This window comes from Oxyura jamaicensis, chromosome 3, assembly GCF_011077185.1.
Source record: "Oxyura jamaicensis isolate SHBP4307 breed ruddy duck chromosome 3, BPBGC_Ojam_1.0, whole genome shotgun sequence".
In the NCBI taxonomy this organism is placed as follows: Eukaryota; Metazoa; Chordata; class Aves; order Anseriformes; family Anatidae; genus Oxyura; species Oxyura jamaicensis.
Genome location: NC_048895.1, coordinates 82359388 through 82386813, shown reverse-complemented (window position 1 = coordinate 82386813; position 27426 = coordinate 82359388). Strand labels below are relative to the sequence as shown.

The following is a 27426-nucleotide window of genomic DNA, read 5'->3' as shown; positions in this document are numbered from 1 at the left end:
AAAAAGGCACAATATTATTCCGCAGGGTACAGCGCCTCAGCCTGTAGCGTGAGTCTTTTAGCGGGCAATAAATTAACGGGGTTTGAAGCTCTGCTTCAGAACTAGGGCAGCTCCATCCCTCCAACCTGCCTGGCTTCCCCAGGGCTGGTACTACTGCTGTTTACTGGCTCTTATATGTGATCACTACTGTTGCTCACACGCATCAGTGACTGCAATCTTGGAAAGAGAATGCAAAAAAAAAAAAAAGGGGGGGGGGGGGGGATAAAAAATAAAATAAAATAAAATAAATAAATAAATAAATAAAAACGAGTTCCCTCGGTACTGAGGAACACAGTACGAGTTTGGCATAAAACCTCGTGCATATAGCAAGAGCATTTGATGCTGGCAGCCGTTCAGAGTGCCAGGAGCATATGAAAAAGATTAAAAGAAGGCACGTTTCGGTAAAAACACCCTGTAAAAAGCCGCGGTGCTAGCTGACGATGCTACCTCAGGGGGGGCATGCCACGGGGAGTATCGGGAGGTGGCAGGCTAGGAAGCAAGGACCCCTGCAAGTGGCGTTTTCTCCAGCACCCCGGGGTGAAATTCCTCTGTGTCCGAGCACGGGGGACCCTTGGGGATAAAGGATCAGGGTTTTCAGGCCAAGAGGCTGCCCTGGAGGCGGCGGGGCCGGGGCGATAACGCCCGGCGCCCCCTCGCTTCGCCCCTCCCGCCGCCCCCCGTTCCCACAGGGGCTCCCCCCGAGGCCGGGCAGCGGCCATGTGTCCTCTGGAGTGTGATTAACACCCCGTCGCCAAACCTCCCCCCCTCCCGGGGCCATTTGGGGCATGCACGCGTCCGCGCTCCGCGTTTACACTGCGGCGCCTTTTTGTTGATGGCGCTGGCAGACGAGCCGGGGGAGGTGGGCTCCGCCGCCGCGGGGTATAAAAGCAGCCCCGGGCAGGGTGAGGAGAAGCGAGGCGGTGACGGGAGCCGTGTGGTGGAGCATGGAGGTCGGCGGGGTGTGCTGCGGCCGCCCCCGGGGCTTCTCGCCCCTCTCTTCCCCATCTTCCCCCCCGCGCCGCTGCCGCCGCCATCACAGCGTCCCGGCTCTCACGGCCCTGCCCTCGCCCCGCAGCCCCGCGCCCTTCTGGAGGCCCTGGCTGCCCGGCCCCGCTGTGGTGAGTGGGGCGGCTCGGCTCGGCTCTGCGGGGAGCTCCGCCGTGCTGCCGGGAGCCGGGGTGGGGTGGCGGGGGCGCCGGGCCGGCCGCGGGGGTGACCTCTGCTCTCTCGTCCCCAGCCCCGCAGCCCCTGCGGGCTGGCGCAAGGCTCCCGCAAGCTGGCGCAGTACGCGCACCCCGTCAGGTAAGTGCCTGCGGACGGGCTGGCAGAGCGCTTCTCCCACCTATTTCTGTTTGTTTTTTTTTTATCCATGGGTAGCCGTTAAGGTAGCTTCTGGGTGAGCGGGGCTCTTCTCAGTGCTCTTCTGGCCGGCAGGCCCTCGTGCAGGTTGGCAGCACTTGCGGATTTGCTTGATCTTTTAAGCTGTCAGCGTGCTTCTGGGGTCTGGGGCTTAGTCGCTCTGTAAGCTGTCCGGGGTTTTTGGAGGCTGTTTTGTTGGGTGAGACACCCTGCTACTCATTCTTGTGCCCAGGGTTACAAAAGGTGGGGTGAGGAACACTCCCTAGGCTGTCTTGGTGTGGCTGTGTCCTCCCAGTGCAGGTGTGGGAGTGTGTGACAGGAGAGGGTATGAACCAAGAGAGAAAAGCTCGTGTAACTGCTGCTCTAATGGTGGTGGTAATGATGGTATCTGCACTGTCAGACTGAGGAAAAAAAATGGATAAAACTTACAGCTGCATCTGTATTCAGAAGCACTAGTGGTTGCTGCAAGGTGCTTTGTGCAATTGCACAGGTAGTTCTTCCAGGTAAGATGCAGCTTTCTCCCGGATCTAGGCTCTGGTCTGTCAAATACCGAAGCACAGGCTAGTTAAGCAGTTACACTGGATGACTTCTGACACTGCTCCCGTGCATGAGTGAATGCTGCAGGGAGCACTGGGAGTGAGATGGTACAAAGCAGGTGTGTTTTCTGCTGCAGAGGAAGCCGTGTTCTGCTAAGCTGCAAGCTAGCAAGCACTTCTGTATTTTCTAGAAAACCCTCTAGTTCTCTTCCTTAATGTATTTCTATTTTGAACAGTCTGTAGTCAGCATTTAATTATGTTGTATTGCGCCAGTCCCTGAGCTCTTGGGGCTTCCATTGTTTATCTCTTGCAGTTACTCCCAAGTAGTAAGCAAGAGGATGTTAGTTGAACAGCAGCATATGTAAGCTGGAATACCACTAGCTGATAGCCCTTGTGACATTTTATTGCCAGCATGTTTTATGCTAATTTCAGGATACAGCATGGACTACTTGAAAATCTAGACCTAGGTGGCACCTTCTATAAGAAGTCAGTGGATAATTCTACTTGGACAGATAAGACTCTGTGGGGAAATATCAAGGCCTGATCCTCTTAGACTTATCATTCTTTTCACCTTGAGAATTGTTTCAGACCACTATAAACAACAACCAAGATTGACCATTAGTAATAAAACTACTAATTTAATCCAAATATTTGGGGGATCCTGTCTTACGCCCGTTATATTCCCTAGGAATTGTTCCGGTGAGGGCAGTGCTATTTGGATTAGATCCCCATGAATACTGTTAATGAGGTACTGGAGTGGTAAGTTTCAGATGTGGATCCTGGGCTTTAGAATAGCTTTGCTGCAATGCTAGTGCTTTAAGTGCATTTTTTTTCTCTCTTCAGATGAAACTAAAATCCAGAGAACATTTTTCTACTTAAATGTAGAGATTAGTTAGCTTGTCTGTTAACAGAACTTCACTGCTGTTTCTTGTCTGTCAGCCTCCAAGTAGAACATGTTAACAATAAGCAAACTTTACCTGTATACTCGTTTCAGACTATTTTGGCCCAAATCGAGGTGCTATGATTACTTATATCAGGAAGCTGAAGCACTTCTGAAAAACTTTCCAGTTCAAGCTACAATTTCCTTTTATGAAGACTCAGACAGTGAAGATGATGAAGATGACCTGGAACAAGACTCAAGAACAGAATCAGACTGCTGACTGCAAGAAAGGCCAACCAAGGATACTTCTAAGTTTTAATTTAAGCTTAATATAAACATGTATTATAGTATTTTTAAAGATAATTTATTTGTATGTAAGTTATTCTTAATAAAACTTGAATGTTTTGTAACTTTACCTGAGCCTCTTTCCTTTGTCTTAGTCCCTTCCTGCTTCTAGGCTGGGAGGGTATCGATTAGTATTTTTTTTGTTTGAGGTCCAGTGTTTTGTAGACTATGAACTTGAACATCAATATTACGAGCAGAGAACTGGGTGGCTTTTTTTTAAAGTGTTCTGGTCATGTAGCTTCCTTAGAACTTGAGGGAACAAGGAAGGATTTGCTTTGTGCCCCATGTACAAGTCTGTCAAGGAATCATATTGGATTATGTATTCTAATGCTGTGTTGTTATGAAGAATTTTCAAGCATGGAAAAAAACTATAGCTGCTTTTGAGATGCAGAGGGGAGTCCAAATCCTACTTGTTATGGTTATTCAATTTAGTCTTTATGGGGTTGTCTTAAGTCATTTAAGCTCATTCTCTCACTTAAGCTGTATTGTTGCTGTTTTGGGTGTATGTGGCAAGGGTTTGGCAGCAGGAGGTCTGCAGGTGTGGCGTCTGTCAGCAGAGCCCAGCAGCTGCCCCATGTCAGAGCAGGGCCAGCTCCATAAGGGACCTGCTGCTGGCCAGAGCTGAGGCAGGGAGTGACACTGGGTGGGCCTCTGGGAGGGCAGACTGAAGGAAGGGGAAGAAACTGTTTTGTGACAGCAGGTGGGAGAGTGAGGAGAACCACCTTTGCAGACTCCCAGGTCAGTGCAGCAGGAGGGTCTCCAGGCAGGCAGCAGCAGTTCCCCTGCGGCCTGTGGAGAGGCCCCTGGTGGAGCAGGCTGTCCCCCTGCAGCCCATGGGTCCCACATGGAGCAGATCTCCACGCTGCAGCCCGTGGAGGAGCCCCCGGTGGAGCAGGTGGATGTGGCCTGGAGGAGTCTGCGGCCCATGGAGAGCCCCCGCAGGAGCAGGCCCCGGGCCGGAGCTGCAGCCCGTGGAGAGGAGCCCACGCAGGAGCAGGGGTCTGGGGGGAGCTGCTGCCCGTGGGGGACCCGTGCTGGGGCAGTTTGCTGCTGGGGGATGGACCCCGTGGTACGGAGCCGTGTGGGAGCAGGTCTTGAGGAGCTGCCAAAATCCCAAACCGACACCGCAACCGCCTCCGAAACCCCCAAGGCTCTGAGCCCGCCCCCGCCCCAGCGCTGCCCGCCCCGTCCCGTTAACACCGCCCCGGCCCGGCCCTGCGCCTGCGCCCTGCCGCGGCTCTCCCCGCCCGCCGGGGCTCGCGGGGCCGGGCAGGATGCTGAACGTGCCGCCGGGGGCCTTCCCCGCACCCAGCTCCCAGCAGCGGGTGGCTGCGGGCGGCCGAGCCAAGGTAGGGACCGGGGAGCGGGGAGCAAGGCTCGGGCACGACCGGGGCCTTCCCCCGGCGGCACGCCACGGCTCGGCCCCGGGGCTTCGGGCGCAGCGCCGGGCTGGGCCGCGGGGCTGCGAGCTGCCGCCCCGGCGGCCTCCTCTGCTGGTCGGGTCCTTGGTGAGGTTCAGCCCGGCAGGCCGCTCCCCCTCGGGCTGCTCCGAGCCCTAAAGGAGGCAGGAGAGGCGGTGACAGCGGCCCGGGCTCAGCTGCGCAGCTGGAAATGCCTCCTGCTTCTCCTTTTAGAGGCTGCCGGTGGTAAAAACCCTTCCTGTTCGGCCTTTCCAGGTCACAGCCATTTTCCTCTCATGAGCAGGCACGGCCTTTTCAGCTCGGAATTACTGTGTGCAACTGCCGGTTACGTTTCTGAGGGCACTTGGTCTCTCTGGGCCTTGCTTGGACAGCCAGCTCGATAAGTTTGGGACCCAAGCTGTTAGACCCACGCAGCATTGCGTGACTTATGCCCCTGCTCTCTTTACTCTTCTCATTTCTGATCTTCCTGCAGTTTTGTAAGACCACAATTCTTTGTCCCTGTCCTCCACTGTTAGTATTTAGAACAAAGGGGCTCCCATTCTTTGATCCTGCTGGAAAGGAAGGTGATAGAAATCCTGAAGGTCATGTTCTGCCTCTGTCCCAATCTCCGCCACCTTTTTCTTCGGTGAAACTTCCCGTTGCTGTAGGGCTTGCAGGTAGTCTTCTCAAATGCTGTGGAGGTGAGCTTTCCAACCTTTTCCTATCTAGCCATGATTTTCAAATCTCTCTTCTTTGTTGCTCGTAGGTTTCCAGGCCGTAACCCAGATGACACTGATAAAACTTTTTACCACCTCAGGAAGACTGGGTACCTGCAGTTTGCTTTGGGAAGAGTTATCTAAACATTTGATGTTCGCGAATTCCCTTGCTTGGGTTATGAGATAGGAAGCTTCCTTTAGCAGCCTTACTGCTGTGTAGGGCTCCCAAACGTCAGTAAAGCTTATGGGTTGTGTTGTTTCTTGTTTTGCCCATCTTCCTTGGGAGCTCAGGAAAGTGTATTGAATGGCTCTTTCTTCCTCTAGAGTTTAATCATGTATGTGCATTTGCTATTTTTCAGGTACCTTTAAAACCAGGAAGAAGCCTTATGGATTGGATTCGATTAACTAAAAGTGGGAAGGACTTGACTGGTTTAAAGGGGAGGCTAATCGAAGTGACTGAAGATGAGCTTGCTAAGCACAACAAAAAGGAGGACTGCTGGATATGTATAAGAGGTTGGTTGCTCTGATGGTGCTTCTGCATTTTTTGTTTAACCTCTCTTCTGTACTTACAACTAAACAGCAAACAACCAACAAAACAAGGTGATGCCTCAGACAACAAGGGTTCATCAGGAACGAGGTGCTGAAGATGCTGACTTGTACTTACAGTCTTCAGTCCTGGAGTGTTTATTATCCTTAGCAGCTGAAGATTTTTGCTTTAAAGCATCTAGAGATAAAAATGTATTAAAAAGATGTTTAGATCTGTAGGATGGTCTGTGTGTGTAGGCCCATGTACTACTTCAGAACAATTTTAGAAAGGTGAGTGACAATTGCCATACTGAGCAACTGTTGCTTGTATCTGGCATAGCAAATATCTGTGGTAATCGACTCATGCTGTTTGTTATTACTTCTATGAAATTTTAGCTCAAAAGTTGGAATTACTGTGTGGTGTACAGTGACAATGTGCTAAAGGGGGTTTGGAGCAATAGCCCTGGCTAGAAGAGTATTTTGTGTACTGAGGATGAAGTTCCTAGTTGTCTTAAAGAAAGTAGGAAAATATTTGTTCTCCAGTTTAATCATTTAGATCGTTTAAGTCATTAATATTGCTTTAAATTTGCTACAAGATAACACTTCTATGAAAATAGATAAGAAGATCAGAGTGGCTAATGTGACCTCCTCTAGGAAGTGTTTCATGTTACTGATAACTTCTTTGATCTGGTAGGGAATTTAACATCATGACATCTCTGAACTCCAGCAAAATTAAGCTAAGAAGTTCTTTACAAGGGTTAGCCTTGTTGTTGGGTCAAAAAGTGGGAGGTGAGTAAAAGTAAGAGTAAAATGTCCTTCAGTGCTAGCTTTTGAGCAAAATAATAGCATTATTAATGCTAAAAAACCACACATTTACTACTGAGGGCAGAATCACCACTTAAAAATGCCTCATTTTTGTTTTTAATCTCTTACTCTCCCTAGATTGCATCTCTGAGGCTTCTTTTTAGAAGAACTCCATTACACTGCTTCTGCATCTGTCTCTATTTTTTCATATCTCCTCGTTTTTGTTGTTCTGGAACTACTAAAGAAAATAAAAGCAGCATAGTTGAGAATCCTGATAGACTACCTGTAGACCTGATATGCGGACAAGTAGTAAAATAACACCACTGTGGAAAGAAAAGCTAAATGAAGTCTGCATTGATGTAGTTAAGCTGTGGCTCTCTAGGGAACAGCAGAAATTGAGAGGAATGTGAAGAAGAAAATCAGGAACAACTGTTCAAAAACCAGTTGGGTGTTCATCAGGGAGCTGTCATATATGGTGCAAATATATAAAATGGGATGGCAGGAGGCTTAAAAAACAGTGTGAAGGGTATACAAATGAGACTTATTCTGATTGTGCGAGTCAGATGGTAAAATGAACGTTTGGCTAATACTCAGTTCTTAACTATTTGGATTTTCCCTAGTGCGTTTTCTTATGTGCAGTAATCAGTGCTGCACACAAGGTGGCACAGTGGATACATCCATCAGAAGATCAGGTCTGTAAAATGCAAAAGTGCTTTCTTTGTCCAGGAGGGGTCTTACAAACTAGGATTGTCCCAAGTACGTCTTCCCCCACCCAATGCTGAATGCCTGCCTCTTTCTCTGAAGTAATGTACCTTTTATTTTATTTTTTTTAAAAAAAAATGTGTTACAGACTTATTATGTAAACACTGTTACAGTTCCACTTCTGGTAGCTTCCTGTTTTGATAATGTTATATGTCTTGAAATATTCTGCTGGGTAGACCTGCAATCGTCCTGCAAGAGCAGCAATGTGTCTGTAGTTAAATCTGTAGTTAAATGTTTATAGCAGCATTCTCCAAGCTCTAATTACTCTGGTTGCATAGCAACACTATTTAAACTTCATTATTTCAGACCTATGAAGCATTTTTTTTTATCTCACTGAAATTACTAAGTGTCATGCTTACTTAGAAAGAATGCTGAGTCCTTTTATTGGGGCAGCTTTGTTAGAAGTGCTATCAGCCTTTAATGAGCGTAGAGTATGTTTAGTATTTTATGTTGCTGAATCTGTACAATGGAAGTTTTGCTGCTGATGGTAGCAGTTTTTCTTTGTAGAAGACAGCTTCTTCCCATAGGCATTTTATACCATAGGTGATGAGTGGCAGGGAAACCAGTGTGACAGCACATCAGTGGTAATCGAATTGAAGGGATGGCAAAAACAATTCTGTGCACTAACTGGCTCAATTTCATATGTCTGTTTAATTTGGCCTCTGGCTCTCATACCCCTTAACCTGACTGTAACACCTTTAACTTCAGGTGTTTGTTTTGTTCAAGTCTGAGATCTGCACGTTTTCTCTAGGTATTCACTAGGACAAGTGGAACAGCACTGTAGAACTGACACCTCTGTTTAATACATCTCTTGGGCACTATTAGATTGTGTAACTTCTGTTTCTAGTTTTGGAAAATCATGCTATTTGTTTGGAAGATGTCTGTTGCTTGACATTACACTGTGTAATTAATATACACAAACCTTTCCACTGGTTTTGGAGCTGGGAGAATAGTCGCACTGGTTGTGGAAATGTTACTCATGTTTTTTAAATTCCATTTTCTGCAGGACTTGTGTATAATGTCACACCGTACATGGAGTTTCATCCTGGTGGTGAGGATGAACTAATGAAAGCAGCAGGAACTGATGGTACAGATCTTTTTGATCAGGTGAGAACAACTGGCAGCGAATGGCACTTGCTCACTAAAAGGTATATTGAAAAAATGCATGTTTTCTGATTCTTTTAGAGCATTCCAGTGGAAATGGTGATTTAAAACTTTTGAAGTCTAAGGGAAGGTAGCAGGTTACTGTTTGGAATTCCACTTACCTGTGATGAAAGAGGCATGTAACTTAAATTTTGAGTCAGAAAACAAAAATGAAAATATCCCTTTATGCTGTTGAGATTGCTTCAATTTGACCATTTTATTAAATCTATTTTTTAGCAGAAATAGCAATTAAACTTGCAACAACTTGAGATACTACTTCATAAATTCCTGCATTCACTAATTGCTGTCAGTTGAGAAGCATTTTCTTTTCAGATAACTTTTTTTTTTTTTTTGGACAAATACTTGCAGTATTCTTTTGTCAGTTAATTTGGTTGCTGCGTTATCAGCAAACAAAGTATTAAGAAAAAGTGTTGGGGCTGCTCTTAACTGATTGTGAACAAATCACAAAATGACAGTTGGTCTCTTCTTTGTTCCCCGTTTCTTTATATGTTTTGAAAAGCCTGAAAAGAAAAGGTCTGCATAATGGGTGTTCTTTCTGTAAGGAATTGCTTGCAAATCTCATGTTGTAACAGATGATTCATTGAGTTGGTATTTTTTAGAAACATACATTATGCTAAAAACCTTGGCTCACAGGTTTTTCCTGAGAAAGTGGGAAAGCAGAAAGGAAATTTCCTCTGAGAGGAAATTGTTAGAACTTTATATTTCTTGCGTCACCGTATGTTATGCCTTTACTTAAAAAACGTATTTAGCAATGAATGTAAATAAAGGAAAGATGAGATGATATTTTTAACTTTGTTTTGGTATCTTCAGTTAATCCTTCCACAAATGAAGTCCTGAATTTGGGCATAATTCTCTATTGGTCACAAAGCTGCTCTGCTTTAAAGAAATTTGTATTTTCTCTCCTGCAAGTTCATACAGTATGAAATTGTGGCCTGAAATTCTGTAGCTGGAGAACTGTCAAATACTGTATGATAATACTCAGAAGCAGGAATCTTAGCAGCAGAAATATTACCAGAAACCCATCAAATTGTTACCAAGTTCAGATACATTCTTGTACGTTTTTGTTAGTTTGTTTTGTCATGAGAGTGGAAAACAATGGTCAGATCTTTGAAACAACGAATTCACCTCTTTCCTGTTCTGGAGACATCTCTGTTATCCCCTCTGCTCTAGCATTTTTATGTCTCTTAGATACTGATTTAAGACTTTGGTTGGTTACTAGTGTTAAATATCTGAAAACTGTAACTTGTTCAAATTCTTGATTTCTTTCAATTATCTGTGTAAAAGACAACTACAACTTGTGGACTCCCTTATCTTGTCTGCTTAGCTTGTCAAGTTTAAAGTTTTTGTTTTTAAATCTCTCTGTACCATTTAAATTTGTCATGCAACACTCCATTTACTTTTCTCTTCTTGTGGTGTTGTCCTGAATGCCCTGTCAGAACTGGCTTTTCTGCCATCCATTTTCTATGGACGTTTTTCAGTTCTGGTCTGCAAAGCTACTACTTTTTCTTCGCTTTGACTTTTTAAAACAGATTATTTCCCAATAATTCAGTGATTGCCAGACAGAAACAGAAAAGCACCAACTTCATAGAAGGTGTTGATGTGTTTAAACTACTATGATCTATTTTTGGTTCCTTCATCAGCCTCTTTCCCCATGTTTGTGTCTAAACAAGGCTAGTTTCCTTTGTCGTAAGGACAAGTTCTGTTAATTACATAGCACACATCATAAAATCACACTTTCGAAATCTTTCTTGTAGCTCAAGGTTGTTATGTTCAGATACTACAAAACATAACCTGAATAAATTAAACTACTGTCATATTCTGAGTCCTATTTTTTGTTTGTTTTTAAGTATGTGGTATCTGTAGTAGCAGTGAAAAATAAGTACTGAAAAATTTGAGAAATTGTCTGGGTAAATAACAGAAAACAAAATAAAACCCTACAAAATGAATGATGTTAGCCACTGTGCAAAAATAGTCTTTGTATTTTAGTGCATAGAGTAAACAACGTAGTAAGAATTACAAATGTTGTGAAAACCAATTTTGTTGATATAGGTCCATCGTTGGGTCAATTACGAATCCATGCTGAAGGAATGTCTTGTTGGGAGAATGGCTTTCAAGCCTATTGCTGCTCCAAAAGGTGAGGGTTTTTAGAATGAAATAATTTCTAATATGCTTCATTCCAAAGTTGTGAATAAAAGTTGTGAGAAATCCTGAATTGTCTTATTTACAAGGAGAGTCTGCATCATGACATAGAGACGAAGGCTGTTGCATGTACTCAGTCTTTTGATAGCATGTACCGGAAGATGATACTATTTTATAAATTAAGACTTTAATGTACTGCTAAATTTTGTCTTTTGTTCTAAGTCATCAGAAAACAGATGTGTATATATACATATATTTTTTTTTTTTCTCCCAAAGATTGCTCTTTCTTGTTCAGGTCCTGGGGGGGTAAACTGTCACAGGAAGCCCCCTGGTGTGATTTAGAACATCTTGAAATAGAAGTTAGTATTTTCATTTTGGTGATTTCAGCACCAGACATAGGTCTCAAAAGTTGCGTGTGAATTGAGATAAGTGATTACAGTTTATGGACAGTTATCCTTTCCAAAACACTTGACTGAGTCTGCTAGAGTTTGAATTTGCTTAGAGAAAATTTTGCTGATACAACAGACTCATCTGGGCCAGGACAGCAAGAGATGTAGCATATTGTCCTAAAATGCTGGTGGTGGTTTCGAAAGACTCTCTGGTGTTTGTTTTGGTTTGTAGGTCACAGTAAGAAATTACAATATCTTGAAACCAGACACTGAATGGAGGCCCTTAGCAGATCTGCTCTGAAAGCATGACAGAATTACTGTTCACAACTATTTTTCTCAGATTTCATGGCATCCTGTAGTTCACAAATTCAGCCATCTCTTTCAGCGCTTCAACTTCTGACAAGGGGCATGATGCACTTGCTCAGCACACAGATCACTTTGCCAAGCAGTTAGGTTGAGTTTGCCTGTTTGTGAAGGGGGGGAAGAAGATTTTACATCTCTGTGTTGATAGGTAGCTAATGCCATTGTAGAGTTTTTAAGCTGAGTGCTGCAATGTATGGAGACACCTTGACAGTGTAACAGCATCATAGAGTTGAGGTGTTACAGGGAAGTTACTGACACTTTGTCAGCTGAGTTAGAAATTTAAAAATAAACCTGACTTTTACTGATTTCCTTAGTCTGACTTTTCTGCCACCGGAGGGAATTCTTGTGACGGCAAGTCAATAAAGAAATAAACATCTCTTTCTTCCTGCCAGCTATGACAATCCATTTTCTGCTGTTTACTTTTTCTGTGCTTTCTTTTCTAGTAGGACTGCTTTATATACTTTGCTGTAGTAAAACTTGCAAGTTAAAGGTTACCAGCTGTATGAAAGTGGTTTCACAGAATCATAGAATATTCTGAGTTGGAAGGGACCCATAACGATCATCAAGTCCAACTCCTGACACCACACAGGTCTACCCAAAAGTTTAGACCATGTGACTTAGTGCACAGTCCAATCTCTTCTTAAATTCAGGCAGGCTTGGTGCAGTGACTACTTCACTGGGGAGCCTGTTCCAGGGTGCAACCACCCTCTCAGTAAAAAATCTCCTCCTGATATCTAGTCTGAACTTCCCCTGCCTCAGCTTCACCCCGTTCCCGCGGGTCCTATCACTGGTGTTTATGGAGAATAGGTCACCCGCCTCTCTGCTCCCCCTCGCGAGGAAGTTGTAGACCACGATGAGGTCCTCCCTCAGCCTCCTCTTCTCTAGGCTGAACAGGCCCAGTGACCTCAGCCGCTCTTCATACGTCATCCCCTCCAGGCCCTTCATCACCTTCGTCACCCTCTGGACACTCTCCAACAGTTTCATGTCCTTTTTGTACTGTGGTGCCCAGAACTGCACACAGCACTTGAGGTGAGGCCGCACCAGCGCAGAGTAGAGGGGGATGATCACTTCACTTGTCCTACTAGCATTGCCGTGCTTGGTGCACCCCAGGATACGGTTTGGTTGCCCGTGTCTCTTTTGGCCATCTAAGACTTGATTTTTTTTTTTTTTAATTTTATTTTATTAATGAAGAATAAAACTGATTAGCCTGAATTTCTTCCTAGCAGAATTCTCAAAGTGCACTGTGATTTGTGGTGGGTTCCGTATCCTCATTTAAGTGGTGAATTATCAGAAACATGACTGACCAGCTTCACTATCAGACAGTGATATTTCTTGTCTTGTGTCCTTCCAGAAGACTCTATTTGGCAAAGTTTGGATCTGAAAATAGAAGAACAAAACACAGTTAAGGTGCATGTCTTTGCATGTAGGATTAAATGGGCCCATATGTATGGAGGGATGAGAGGACTTCAAATTACAGCCTAATTTACTTTCTTTTTATGGTGAGCTTTTGGCATTAGGGCAAGCATATGATGAGAGTAAGTCAGATGTACATTTGTTGGGGCATTGCTGGAAGATTTGTGATTGTTTAGCTTAGTTTTGCTTCCTATGTTCTGGATTTTCTTTGGAAGATAGTACAATTATTTACTCACTGAACTTTTTAAGGAAGCTGAAGCTTATTCTTGCGTACATGACTAGCAGGAGATTCTGAAGTGCCCCTTCCTTAATGTTACAGAACAGTGGAGCTGTGCACGGAAATGTGTAGCGTTTGTACTTGCTGAGAAGGCCCATGCAGTAACTACAGTAGTAATCAGGCATGCAAGAGATTTATTATTTCAGTATCTCCCTTCTGCTTTTATCTTCCTCAACAAAGGAAGATAATTCCTTTATCTTCTTTACCTGTTCCTCTTCCTCACAGCTTTAAGCTTTTTGCCATTATTTTGCTTGCCTTCCCTTCAGAGTACTCAGCTGTAAACATCAGCACAGACATTGCTTTTGTACCTTTTACTGTTGCTGATGTTTCTCACAGACATACGTAAGTATGTGTCCGTATGTAACTTCACTGGTAACATAACTTGGGAGTTGGACTGCATGTGTTCGTTTGTATTGAGTCAATGAGATGAGACTGAGCTATAGTGTGATCCAAGGAAGAGAGGGGTAGGGCTGTGTCTTGGAAGTGCCTCTAAAAATTATCCTCAAATCTGCAAATGCCTGTTTCAGTGCAGTGTGTTAAAATGTAGTGAAATGAGAGTATACTTTTGAACTCAAACCCCTTTAATCATAAATGAGATTTTGTGACTGACTTGCCTATCCTGGCTGAAAGCTTGAAGTGGTGCATAGCAGAATATACAAAGAAATACAGCCTAAAACAAAGGCTTTGGGTGAACTGTTCTGTTCATCCTGTGGAGTGTTTTCACCTCACAGTGGCACAATGTGAAAGACTCTGATAAGGGCAATGCTTGATCAGCTCTGAAGTCTTTTTGCAATGCTATATGCTTGGCAGATTGTTCCAGGAGCCTTTTTTTGGTGTTTGTACTGGCATTTTCCCTCCAAAACTGGCTGCTATGATGGAGAGCAGTGGAAGGGGCTCAGAAACCCATAGTAAGGGGAGATTAATATACCTAATCTTTTTTTGCCTTCATGAAAAGGAGCAGGAAGATCAAATTGAATGCTCCCATTTCCCCGAATCTTGTGAATATAAAAGGGGTCTATATACTGGGAAAATTTGAGATATGCATATAGAGGAGGCAGAAGGGGCTTGAATACATTCAGAAGACAAGAAGAAAGATACGTGGCCAAGAGACACTATGCCTTTGCCCTTGAGATAAGAACCATATGTATGAATTGACATTATGTATTCATCTACTTGGTCTTTATCTTCTTTTTTTTTTCTTCTAGTATTTGTTTTTTTGTTGTTGTTTGGAGGTCCTTGCAGCATTCTGTGGGTATAACGAAAAGTTCAGATGATAACTTGTCAAATAAAGCTGCTTGACAGAATGAGCTTAAAGGAAGATTTTCCTTTTCCTGGGTTTCTGCCAAAGACTGGATTTAGATAGTTTTAGGTCAGATTCAGTGCCTACTATATGTTGTCTTGAGACAAGTGTCTTACAAAGTCTGACAGACTTAGCAAGCTTCTCGGCAATCAAACTTATAATTGCACAAGATAATCTATGCTCTTTGTTTTGAAGAGCCAGATAAGTTCTTATGTTTCCTACCCTTTAGTGCTGTGCAACTTTTGTCACTTTAAACCTTTTTTAATTACACATAACATTTTGGAATGGTAATCAGTGCTGCATTTATCTGTGCTGACTTGATATCTGAAGTATCCAGGTCAATCTGTTAAAGTTTTGGAAGGTTTATTTGGAGAGCCTTACTTTGGCTTATTTTTATAATATGATATGTGCAAGTACTGTGCTGCAACTTCTTACAGTTGTGCTCCTTTTTCTTAATGCTTGTAGACATTTCTTCTATCCTGTCTGAAGAGAAGAAACAGGTTAATGGTAAGTATTCACCTGGAACAAGGTGGGGAGTCAATCTTAAATTTAATTGAGTATTGTTTAATGCACAATGCTTATCTAGACTTCTCTGTCTTTACATTTGAATCTGATGTTGAGGCTGTAGTGATCTTTGGGAATTACGGAAGGCAAAATCCTAATCAGGCATTGCAAATTCAGTGAATGAAGTGTTAGAAGATGATGGTGCAGTAGTATAGAAAAGGGTGATATAAGATGGACAAGCTTTCTGCTTGAGAAGGTAAATTGGAAAAAAACTGTGTGCTATTGAAATGTGCCACTGCAAAAGTGCCAGGCTTTTTAATCCTCAGTATCAGAAACGCTAGGTGGCCCTCCAGGGGAGTAGCAGAGATGTGACAAAAACTTGGGTAACATATAGAATTAAATTTGTCACTGGAAAACAAATTGAAATGGAGGTGTATTAGTTGAGCACAGCATGACAGAACTACCTGAGGTGTAATTGTGGGAATGACTGGGCTGTTAATTTACGTAGCTCTAAGAGGAGCAAATGAAGTCCTGTGTTACATGAGGAGGGTGACCCTGCAGAAATGGGGAAGCATTCAGGATTTGCACAAGCTTTCACCGAGCCCTCCTTGATTACTGGGGGTAGCTGTGGTTGCTAGTGATTGAGAACTGTGCGTTTGATTTTGATCTTTTTAGGGAAAAGTTATAGAGTGATTAGTCATCTTCGTATAAGAGGCTGCCTAAAATAATACAGCTTATGAAGTCCAATCAGATGAGGTGTGATGGGGGAGTGTTGGTGGAGGAAATAAGATGAACACCTGTGAAGGGAAGTAATACACTTTGTGCTGAAGGCTGACCTTTGAGCATGAAAGGGTATAAATTGGTCATGGAAAAGTCTAGGCTGAATCTTAGGAAAAGGAGCCTGGAACAGTCAAATTTTGGAATGGCAGGAGGAGCAGAAACCTAGATGTGACTTGAGATAGAGTCAGAGAAGCTCTCAGGGTGGTGTGCCCGCAAGTCTAGGCATGGTTAGAGGAAATGTACTTATCCATGCTTAGTCGGATGAATTTGAATCTTGTTTCCTTCTGTTCTCATACTGTCTTTCTTGCCATTCTCTTGTGTTCTGTGAATAGTGTATTTGTCTTCTAAAAGGCAGTTTACCTTTCAGTATGCACAAGCTTGAGCTACACAATAATGCCTACAAGTAAATATACACCATATAAAAGTAAGCAAGACTGATTTTACTTGTTCCTCTTTTGCTATATAGTCTTATAGGATGTTAAGCTAAACTTTGTGACAGGGTCTGCTGCCTGACTTCAGGAATGAACAAGCTGGAACGTATCAATATTGCTTTGAAGAGCAGGGAGAATTAGAAGACAAATTTTGCTTTATTTTATCAGAATTATGTCACTTGGCAGCAGTTAGTAGTCATAAAATACACCATAAGCATTTTGATTCAAGTAGAAGACTAACTGTAGCGTCTATTTCAGTTCATCTCCTCACTTATGTTTGTTCATGAAATCCTTAATTTTTGTGCTTGTCTAGCTGCCTGGAGCTTTCCTGTGCTTCTTTCATGTTCACAGTAGATGCAGACAAAGAATAATAAGCAGTACTCCTTTCTTCCTGTTTTGATTCCCCTCATGCTCCCAGAAATAACTTTTGTCCAGATTATGTGACTTGTCAAGAGACGTATGAAATTATTCTGATTGTGTTTTCCACTGAAACTGCCTGATTTTGAAATTGCCTGGTACTGATGCTTGCTTCTTGTATTCAGTTTATCTGTTTGGCAAGACTTTTTCCAAAATAGGAGGGGTCAGTTCCTGTTTTTTTTGCACTGACTTTGACTGTTGTGGACATATGTATTTTACTTTCTAAGAGATTTGTTGTATTCAGTTGCTGTGTCTCAGCGTAAACTTAAGCTCTTGTAAACTTAAACTGAGACTAGAAATAAGCAGCGCTGTCTGAAATGTGGAAAGAGGAGCCTACATAGACACCATTTTAAAAAAAAAAAAAAAATTAGGAAGTTTGGGCACTAGTGAAGACATCTTTGTTGTATTGATCTAAAATAAATGATTATTGTGTAGTATGCTCAGATCTATCAAATACATCCTTGATTCTTCTGAACATCAATTTTGTATAATGTAAGGGACAATGAAAGCTGAAGTTTCCAGAATATATTACTCATGATTACAGCCTCAAAGATGGATGTGCTCCTGGACATCTCTTCATGTATGAGTTTCAAACAAAAGACATCAACATTTCAAAACACTGCCATTCCCAAGACAGTGAAAGGCTTGAAAATTTCCTATTTGATTGAAAGCAAGTTAGCATCAAGCACATACTTTACAAATGATCTTCCCAACCTTGCACCTTCAAGCTAAGCTGAATTTCTTTTGTACCCAAACTATTAAGATGAACATTTCTGTAATATTAATGGTAAAATAAATGACTTTGGCAGTTCTGCCATCTGAAAACAAGCTGGTGTTTCAGTCTAAACACATCAGAACTTGAAAATACATATGGCAAAGAAGAGGGTGATGGGAGGAGAGTTTGAGTTAGTGCTTCAAGTACAGAAAGCTAAGTCTCATGGTTCAACCAGCTGGAGTTCTTCAGCGTTAAGTAATATATGCATTCCTATTTTTCTTATTAATATTTGGAGTTCATAAATATGGATTGGGCTTGTTCTGGGCCTTAGAAGAACGAAGAAAACAATAGATACAGACAGATTTCACCGAATCATAAAGTAATTTAGGCTGAAATAAACATCTGGAGCTAGTTTGGTCCACTCCCCTGCTCATGGCAGGGTGAACTTTGATGCTAGATCAGAGTGCTCATGAGCAGCCCCATGATCATGAGAAGGGAAGACGTTTGTGGTGGTGTTTTGTTTTTAATAATATAAACAGAATTTTCCTGGATGCTACTTGTCTGTTGCTTTCAGCTGCTTCCCTCTGAAAAAGAGTCTGGCTATCTTTTCTGTACTTCTTCCTCCCTACCTCCTTTTCTATAGGTGGTTGAAGATTGCAATGAAACCTGTCCCTTAGCTGCTTGTTCTGCAGGCTGAACAAGCCCGATTCCCTCAGCCTCCTCTCATATATTTTGTGCTCTGAGTGATGACCGTGTCGGTGGCCCTTCCTTGGAGTTGCTCGTGCATATCAATGGCTGCCCTGCACTGGGGAGCCAAAACTGGACACAGTATTCCAGATGTGGTCTCACAATTGCTGAACAGAGAGGAAGAATCATTTTCCGCAAGCTGATTGCTATGTTTTTGCTGAGGATACAATTGGTTTTCATTGCCAAAAGGGTGTAGTATCTGTCCTGTCTCCTTTTGTCTATTATGTCCCCAGGAAGTTTTCTGCAAAGCTACTTTCTATCCCGTCAGGCACCCAGCCTGTTTTGTTTTATAAGATTATTTTGTTCAAGGTGCAAAACTCTACATTTGCTTTTGAGCTTCATGCAGCCTTTGGCAGCCTATTTCAGGGTCCCTTTGAATCGTAGCCGTGACCTTTAGTTTTTCAGCTGCTTTCACTGATTTGTTATCATCTACATAATTCCTGACAGTGGGACAGGACGTGTGCTTCCTGTTGCTAATCAGGATGTTGAACAGACCTAGCATACCCTAGGGAATGCCAGCTGTAATTAGCCAGCAGTTGGACTTCGTATTGTTGACAGCACCTTTTGCAACTGGCTGCCCTGCTAATGCTCTGTCTAGATCTTAGTCCACCTTGCAAACTCAGCTCTCTCCAGTGTGGCTACAAGGAGAACCTGAGCGAGTCTATCAGTAGCCTTCTTATCTGATCTCCTATGGGATTTTGCCAGCAAGTTCACTCAAGCCGAAGTTTGCTCTCATGAGGTGCAGAGGTGCTTGCTTCTCTCAGTATCTTAAACACATTCAGTTCATATCTGCCATCAGCCTTTGGATTCACCTCCAGTTCTTAATTATTTATGACCACTGTGGTCAGAAGAATGCTTAATTAATTGGGTCTTTGATCACCTGAATCATTCTCTTTTTATTACAATGTGATTTCTTGTTTTCACTTAATCTTACAATTTTTCAGGATAATGCAAAATTAACTTGGTTTGCAAGAATGCCTTGTCTTATTCTGGCTGTTCGTATATTTCTGTTGCCCCACAAAAGCATACAGGAGTGTGTATGATCATAAATTTCTTGTATCCATAGAGGCCAGTCTAAGCATATACTATACGTCTCTGTTGTGGTTTAACACCACTAGGTGCTCAGGCACCACACAGCCACTCTCTCACTTCCCCTCCTCAAAGGAACAGGGGTAGAAAATACAATGGAAAACGGCTCAAGGGTTGAGATAAGGACAAGGAAATTGCAAATCAATTATTCTCACAGGCAAAACAGGCTCAGCGTAGAGAAGATAAATTTAATTTATTGACCATTGGTAATAGTAGAAAGCTGTGAGATCTAAGAGCAAACTAAAAACACCTTCTTCCCATCCACCCTCTTCCAACTCCTCCCTCTGAGCGGCGCAGGGGAACAGGGAATGGGGGCTGTGGTCAGTCCCTGACGCTTCGTCCCCGCTGCTCCTTCACGGTCACTCTGTCCCTGCTCCCCGTGGGGTCCCTCCCACGGGATGCTGTCTTTCCCCGACTGAGCCTGCGGGGGCTGCCCACAGGCAGCAGCTCCTCAAGCACTGCTCCCACACGGCTCCGTACCACAGGGTCCATCCCCCAGGAGCAAACTGCTCCAGCACGGGTCCCCCACGGGCGGCAGGTCCCCCCAGACCCCTGCTCCTGCGTGGGCTCCTCTCCATGGGCTGCAGCGGGGAGATCTGCTCTGCCAGAGCATGGGCCTTTTCAAGGTCTGCAGGGAACTTCTGCTCTGTCACCTGGAGCACCTCCTGCCCTCCTCCTGCACTGACATTGAGGTCTGCAGGGCTGCTTCTCTCCCATTATCTCACTCCTCTCTCCCAGCTGCTGTTACACAGCAGATTTTTCCCTTCCTTCAATCTGCTCTCCCAGAGGCCCACCCAGTGTTGCTCCCTGGCTCGGCTTTAGCCAGCGGTGGGTCCCTTTTGGAGCTGGCTGGAGCTGGCTCTGATCTGACATGGGGCAGCTGCTGGGCTCTGCTCATAGAGGCCATCCCTTCAACCAAAACCTTGCCATTTAAGCCCAATATAGTCCCTGAAAAAGACTTAGCCTTTGAGAAGGCTTTTATCATGAGATGATTGGTTTTCGTTTGCAATGATCTGACTGTTCTGCCATTTAGCTTCCTTGGCAGCTGCAGATGGTGTGAATGTAGGGGTAATTAGAAAAAGAATAAGTAGTTCCAGCATGTATTAATTGTTTTGGGTTAATTCCCCATCTGGACGGTTTATAGTTTTGGCAGATTGGATTAGACCAGAATGGTCCTCTTTGTTTTATCTATGTCCCACATAGCAAAGCCATATAATTCATGTGTTTAAACTTGTAGTTTAACTACAAAACTTAATTGGCCTATAAAAGATCATTCATGTGTGAATTCTCATTTTCTTAGATCATTATTTTATTTGTAGCCTTTTTAAGTTTCCAAGGTCTGCCTTTGAATGCACTTGAAACCAGTTCCAGCTGTCCAGCACTTACCAACTGTTACCTTAGACCTCTGCCTGACCATTGTCCAGTGAAATTGCTGCTATCTGCAGTGTTACAAATCATATTATATTCAAGCCTGTGCAGCTTCTTCTATCTGATTTTATCTAGCTTCCTTGTATTGAAATAGATGAAGGATTGCAATTGCTTTAACCTGTTATCTGTGCTCAAATTGTTGCCAGATATGTTGTTTCCATGTAGATTAGTCCAATTGACTTTTGCGAAGACTCACCAAGTATTGTATCCAAGCAAAGGCTTTTTCAGGTTTTCATGTTTAATAATTAAAGCAAGTAGCTGAATTCTGTGAAAATCCTTAGCGAAGCACGAAGTAGAGCAACCTATGCTGAACAAATAGTTCTGTTAGATTTATTCAGATAATGTTTTTTTCTGCTTTGCTATCACAAAGTGTAAAAGCACAAGCTAATACCTAATGAAACAGAGACCAACTTACGTGTACCAGGAAGCCTGTGTGCACAGGTTCTGTGGTATATGGAACTCAGTTTCTGAAACAGAATTTCATGTTCTAGGAGCCTCCTCTCCAGGAGCAAGTGCTGAATAATAGCAAAAATTTAAGAAATGCATGAATACTTCCAGCAGTCCTGTGGAAAGAAAATACCATCTATCGAGGAGGGGTATTTTGCATATAGAATATTTATTTTTATGTATATATTTATGGTTTTAATTAAATGAGTGTCACAGCACATATTTTTATGACTCTCTGCCCTTTCTAGGTATGGTTTCTGAGAAGAGCGTACAGGGTGCTTCTGCTAGAGATTTAATTCCAAGGTAAGCTTTTATTTTTCATTCTTTTACACATTCTATTTAATAACTCTATGCAGTTCTTGGTAAATGAAGGCAACCTTTTACATGTTTAGATCTCAGTGTTTTGGCTAAAGGAGTGTGTTTCATAACTTTCATCCTTATAAGAGAATGGTAGAAGTTCACGTTTAAACAACTTGCCAGAGGTCATGTTGACCTTATAAGCAGACCATAATGCATGTTTCTTGGCTTGCTCTGCTGGTTTCTAACACTTTTACTGCCCTGCATTGCATATAAATATATGGTTTATTTTCACTGGCTCCCCAACCGTACTTCTTGAGAAAACTCCTGGGAAGTGATTCCAGCTGGGCTGATTACTTTTTTTGACTTGAGTTATTTGTCTGTGAAAGTATGAGTTGGCATGCCTTGGAGAAGTACCTCATTTCAGGATGGAATGCTTTAAGATGTGATAGTGCTATCCAGGTTTCTGCAATTTGCAAATGTAAAACAAAACAGACCCTAAAAAAACCACTGTGATATGTCTGCTCTTGTCACTGAGGTATCGTTCTACTTCATTATTCCTTGAGCCCAAAAGGTTCAGTTTCTGACTGCATCAAAATCTCCTGTGAATTGGTAATCTCTGGGCTAGTCACATGCAACCATCCCTTCTTCATGGGTCGGAGAGGTTCAAACAGTAGACAGAAGTAATTAGGTCACAGGGAAGGGAGAAGACAGTAGTAATGCAGATGCAAGGTGTTACCTCATTGTGGCGATAGAGTTGACTTTGACTGGGATTGCAGCTTGATGATTCTGGAGCCAGGTCAGAGCTGTAGATGTCATACAGTGGAGAGCCAGGTGTAAGATAGTCAGATGGATGGGCCCCATGAAAACGGGAAGAGAAATTGAAAGCTTTTCTGGGTTTGGGTGGGTAAGTTACTGTGCCAAAGAGGTGTTGGGAACCTTGGCAAGTTTAAGGCAGTGCAAGCAATCAGAAAGAATGCCCTTCGACTGCTTACCTTACCCTTTATTAATTGTAATGTTTGGGTTGCTTGCGAACATGGGAATGTAAAACCTTGATTTGGGGAGATGAAGGGAATTGTGATTTTCTGATATATGCATTTAATCCATAACTCTTGGAACCCACTCTGGCAATTTAGTTATTTTGTTTGGAGCCAAGGCCTTTGACCATCTTTCTATTAAGATTCATTTGTTGCAAAGAGGATGCATGTGGTTTTTAAGTAAAGCCACTGTCATATAACTTTAACTACAATGTGATGACTATCAGGATGGGTAATTAGACTGCTTTTATATTAATTATCTTTTCAAAATTATTGGCTCTGGGATTACCTCTTGAAAACATAGTACATAACGTATTTGGCTGGTAACTTTGCAAAAGAAACTCTGCTTGAAAACTGCTGGTTAAACATATTTTGGTATGCTGAAAAAAAAGTATGATTTTCTTTCTTTCCTGTATATTTTGTTTTACAGTTATGACTGGTTCCAAACAGATGGTTTGATCACTATTGTCATATATACTAAGCAGAAGGTAAATGTATTTTATGAAAGAGACGATTACAAGATCCAGTTGTGATCCAGCTTGAATTCTGGGAGAATTTAATTAAAATGCTCCTTTTCCTTGCCTATGAAAGGATATGAACGCAGAGTTGGTGATAGTTGACTGTCAAGACAAAAGATTAAGGGGAGAGATCATCCTGGCTGACCACTCGTATCTTATAGAACTTGGTAGGTACAGTATCCTTGCAATTGAAAATAATGAATTTTCATGCTGCTTTATTGAAACCTTCTCAACAGACCGTATGTGTCTTATATATACCAATTAATGTTTTATTCCTCTTTTATTGGAGACAATTACTTTAAAGTAGCCTAATGTCAAGGAATTACATTACTGACTAGCATCTTCAAGTTTAGTATGTATGTAATTTTTTAAGTTCCGTTTCTTATTTGATGTCCTAAGCCACATAGAATAAAATGTAGTAAGAAATTGGTGTAAAAGTTGTGCAGGATTTTCTGCAAGTGTGTATTGTTGATGGTTATTCAAATGCCCTTATTCAAAAAGGACAAGTGGAATGATTTAGATTTGCATAGACTGTTAATTTCAGATGAGTCACTGTTTTAAAAAATAAAAAATGATGCTATTCTTAATGGTAAGTATTAGCCAGCAGAAGTCACTGAGACTAATATGAGGCAAGAATGAAATGTCAGGGCCAGATAAAGATGCATGGGGTTCTAGGTTCATTTCCTCACTCAGTACTTCTAGCCTTAAGCTGTATGTATATATGAGGACTGGAAGGTAATGTTTTTGCTTTATAATGGTTTGTTTTTCTTTATTTCAGACTTGGATCATGCAGTTCGAGAAGACTTTGATGGTAAGTTGTCTCTTGCAACTCTTCTGTATCTCTTCTAACATCAGAATATAGAACTTGAGTTTATTTTTCTGACTTACTAGATATTTTACAGTTTTTCTTATCATCAGCTTCTGACGCTGTCAACCAAATTAATCCATTAAATTATTATTATTTTTTTTCGTTTTGGCATTTAGGTCTGTAAAAGTAATATGTTTATGGTTTTCTGATCCCTCTAAGCATCACTAAATGCTAAAATAATTATAAATTTCTTCAGTTGCGTATTTGTAAACCATTCTTTGCTTCAAGTGGGATTTTCTTAAACTTATTTGTTCATTCAGATGGCCTTTAAAAGAAAGGAGTAAGTAAATAATGGCAGTGAAATATTTCGAGTAAAAAAGGATTCTGAATTCATGAGCATTATTTCTGACCAGATGAGCTGTGAGTATTGTCACAATATATTTAGTAAATATGGCCCATTCATCATGCATGTTGAGCTAGTGCTTGTTGATTTAAATGCACTTTAAAACATTACACAGAAATAGCTGGCAGTGCATTTAATTTAGTATTATAATTTAATGCATTAATTCTGTGTCTTGAGAAATGACTAATCCCTCTAGAGTTTAATTATAATAGAGGAGTAAAATTATTTTGTTGCACAAAATGTAAGTAAAAGTAACAGTATCAAACTATTTTCTCTTGTAGTGAATATTGCTGAAAAAGTTGGCAAGGTAGAGATTATCTTAAAGAAAAAGGATAACATGCATTGGAAAGTGCTGGGACGGCCCTTGGAGAGTCATAATACATTTATCAAACGCACAGACAGAGGTAAACAGTTTCATGGCCATGTTACCAGTTCTTTTAAGACTTCTGGGGGCAAGTAGGCATACTTGGTTTCTCCCAGGATTTTTCATTTCAGTAGTCACACTTCATTTCTTTCAAGAATGTTTTCTGGTCTTGTTGAAAGCTGCTCAGGTATTCTCCTTGAACAGATTCAGGATAGAAGCCTCTTTTTATTTTTTTTCCCCCAGTTTGATTTGCTTGTTTTGTCCCACAGTAGAATTGGAGGTCTTTCAGGTTTGCTGAAAGATTGGGAGAACCTAACAGGGGAAGGTGAAAACTGCCTGAGAGTTGTTGACATCTTATGGCTAGCTGTGTGCATAATATCCCTTCTTCCATCTGAAAACCTCATTAGACCCTGAGGAGATGGTGCACAGCCTTGTGTCAATCAATGTAGTAGTAACAGTAGTGAAAGAACAAAAATCCCTACTTCCAACTGTTACTACAGATGCATTTTCAATGCTGTAATGTTGTTCCAGCAGCCTACATCTTTGTACCTTGCCCTATGATTAAATGAGCTCTGAATAAGCTACTGTGTTTGTATGAATACATTTTGTGGTAACAGAATAGCATGAACAGGAGACAACATTCAAGTGCATTACCCTGATCGCTGTGATTCTTTTTTTACAGCTAAATTAGGAATTTATACACAATTGCATTATATATATATTACATTATATAAAATAAAGGTGTTCCTGATGTTACTGCAACTTCCCTGTTTCTCAAAAGCTCTGTTGGCCCTCTGCCTACTTATGCTCAAAAACTGACTTTTTGACTTTAGTCTGCCTTATGTGTAAGAGCAAAGCTGTACACTTTAAGAGCTAATTAAATGTCGATCACTGTGTTGTATACCTCTTAGTTAAGGTAATTAGGCCTTTAAAGTTGAGAGATTACTGTGGTCCAAAATGAAGACATCTTTTAGGTACGCTTAGGCTATGCAGGTTGTAGTTTTGCTTATGAGTGTTTCAGAAACTGTTTTTATCCACTTTAACGTTAGAATTTTGAATGATCAAAAAAAAAAAAGGAATATACCAGAAGGCTTATAGAAACAGAATGTTTAGTCTTAAGTACTTTTCCTTTATTCCATCTCTGCACTTTCAGCTCAGACATAATAATTAAGACTAAACTATGCAAACATGAGCCTCCAACATCTATGTGTTTGCATAACTTCTGTCTGTATAATTTAGTCTTAAATAGCCCCTCCCAGTTAATGCTTGTAATTGTGTCCCCTTGTCTCTAAATTGTCAGGGTTTTGGTTTTGATTCCACTTCTATGGGAGCAAAATAGTGTTAAATGTCGAGAAATACCTCTTACACTGAGAGTTATAGAAACTAATTAACAGCTCTAGATTTTTTTTCTTGTCTTTACTGGATGTGAAATTTTGGTTTTGTATACAAAACTACTTTTTTTTCTGAAGCATAGCAACTTTATCCTGGAAATAAAATAGTGTAGACTTCCAGCCTGCTAAGTAATTCTGACCTCGTAAGTGAAGCAATGCATTTTTGTTTGTGGAGTTAAATAGGTCTTTGAAGAGAAGTTTGGATTTTCTTTAATAATCTGCAGAAACTGTTAGTATGAAGTGTGTTGCAGATAAAGAGGTTCTCCTTAATGCTACTTACAGTTTAGTGTAGTTTATTTTGCATTCCAGGATAGTAATATTACCAGGGTTGAACACATGCAGTTTGACTACTTACTTATGCCCAGGCCAGGAGCACTTTTAACACAGAATACTATGTTTAGAAGTATTGTGAACCACAGAATGGTTTGGGTTGGCAGGGACCTTAAAGATCACCTAGTTCCAACCCCCTGCCATAGGCAGGGACCAGGTTGCTCAAAGCCCCATCCAACCTGGCCTTGAACACCTTCAGGGATGGGGCATCCACAGCTTCTCTGGGCACCTGTTCCAGTGCCTCAGCACCCTCTGAGTGAAGAATTTCCTCCTAAACACTGCAGTAAGATAACATAAATGCATATGATGCTGACCAGAATCCAGTTAACTATATATTCTTAGCCACTTACAATACTCCAGTGCATAGCTGTGAGATAGCTGAGAAAGGTCTACAAGGACTATATAAAAGGGCAGAGGAAGGATGTACTGGTTTTGTAAACAGCTGTACTTACATGATGTATCACTTGCTATATAAAAAACAAGCATTTAAAAAAAATAAATCAGTGCCATAAATGAAGTAACTTGCCCTTATTCTATTGAGAAGAGTTCCTCAAATTTTGTCATGGCTGAGGAGAGCAGGTGGAGCAACTGGTGTGAGGTATATAGTGACTTGTGTGGTATGTCTGTACTGAACTCTGCAGGCTGGTGCCTCTTCTAGGCAAGCAGGCAGGCTAGAGTAACAGAAGCAGCACTGGTGCTGAAGTAGGGCCTTGAGATCTGCTTTGCTTCTAAGACCTGAGCTGTCTAGTTAAAGCTATTTTATAGCTTTATATCTGGCATTTTTGTTCTGCAGTATGTGTGTGGTAGCACAGATGTATTGCATTAAATATTCTGTTTTTCTTTTCCACTCAGGTTTACATATTTTCCACTGCTTTCTCTCAGCATGCCCATTTACTTCCCTTGAGTACGAGGGTCTTGCTTGAAGACAACGTAACTGATAACATGTAAATTCTTCCACTGCTTAAAAGCATCTGAAAATCAGGGAGCAAATTGAAAAGTAGTTACATTAATTTATTTTAGATGTTTTTTTTTCTGTTTTATTCAGCTTGTGTAGGTTTGTAGTTCTTTTGATTAAGTTATTGATGTTCTAATAAAGGTAGTAATTTTACTCAGAATATTTCCACACTTCCAGTTGTGTTAATAGATCTCATGTCATGCGTGTGTGAATCATGGTGCTGTAGTTATTGATTCCAGCAGAGGAAGATGTTCAGCAGAGTGACATCTCTAACCTGATGTTGTGATCTTTAAGGGGACAGAATGAACTATTCTTTTGTAAACATGTCCATGGAAACAAAATTTTATTGAAGGA

At 41.7% G+C, this 27426-nt stretch overlaps 2 protein-coding genes across 3 annotated transcripts in view; both read left to right on the top strand.

Annotated features, from left to right (window-relative positions):
- Positions 1–728: 728 nt before the first annotated feature.
- On the top strand, positions 729–3229 carry RIPPLY2 (ripply transcriptional repressor 2). The gene is made up of 3 exons (XM_035321943.1): positions 729–1157; positions 1277–1341; positions 2929–3229. Exons 1-3 carry the CDS (start codon positions 984–986, stop codon positions 3092–3094), a joined length of 405 nt encoding a protein of 134 aa, XP_035177834.1. The 5' UTR covers positions 729–983; the 3' UTR covers positions 3095–3229.
- A 1129-nt stretch (positions 3230–4358) lies between these two features.
- The window catches only part of LOC118164422 (cytochrome b5 reductase 4), a 36728-nt gene continuing 13660 nt past the window's right edge, over positions 4359–27426 (top strand). The window contains exons 1-10 of one of the 2 annotated variants that reach the window (XM_035321941.1): positions 4359–4508; positions 5635–5788; positions 8373–8473; positions 10580–10664; positions 14877–14918; positions 21218–21272; positions 22734–22791; positions 22895–22988; positions 23600–23632; positions 24314–24436. In XM_035321941.1, coding sequence (XP_035177832.1) covers positions 4434–4508; positions 5635–5788; positions 8373–8473; positions 10580–10664; positions 14877–14918; positions 21218–21272; positions 22734–22791; positions 22895–22988; positions 23600–23632; positions 24314–24436 — 820 coding nt within the window. In that variant the 5' untranslated portion in view covers positions 4359–4433. The remainder of the gene's footprint in view (positions 4509–5634; positions 5789–8372; positions 8474–10579; positions 10665–14876; positions 14919–21217; positions 21273–22733; positions 22792–22894; positions 22989–23599; positions 23633–24313; positions 24437–27426) is intronic. The other variant, XM_035321942.1, reaches the window with a different exon arrangement.

Bases quoted from the DNA above. Each gene is read 5' to 3' on its own strand.
- RIPPLY2 (XM_035321943.1), top strand. From the start codon at position 984: ATGGAGGTCGGCGGGGTGTGCTGCGGCCGCCCCCGGGGCTTCTCGCCC. The intron at 1,158-1,276 runs GTGAGTGGGGCG...TCTCGTCCCCAG, and splicing joins GGCTGCCCGGCCCCGCTGTG to CCCCGCAGCCCCTGCGGGCT. The intron at 1,342-2,928 runs GTAAGTGCCTGC...TACTCGTTTCAG, and splicing joins CAGTACGCGCACCCCGTCAG to ACTATTTTGGCCCAAATCGA.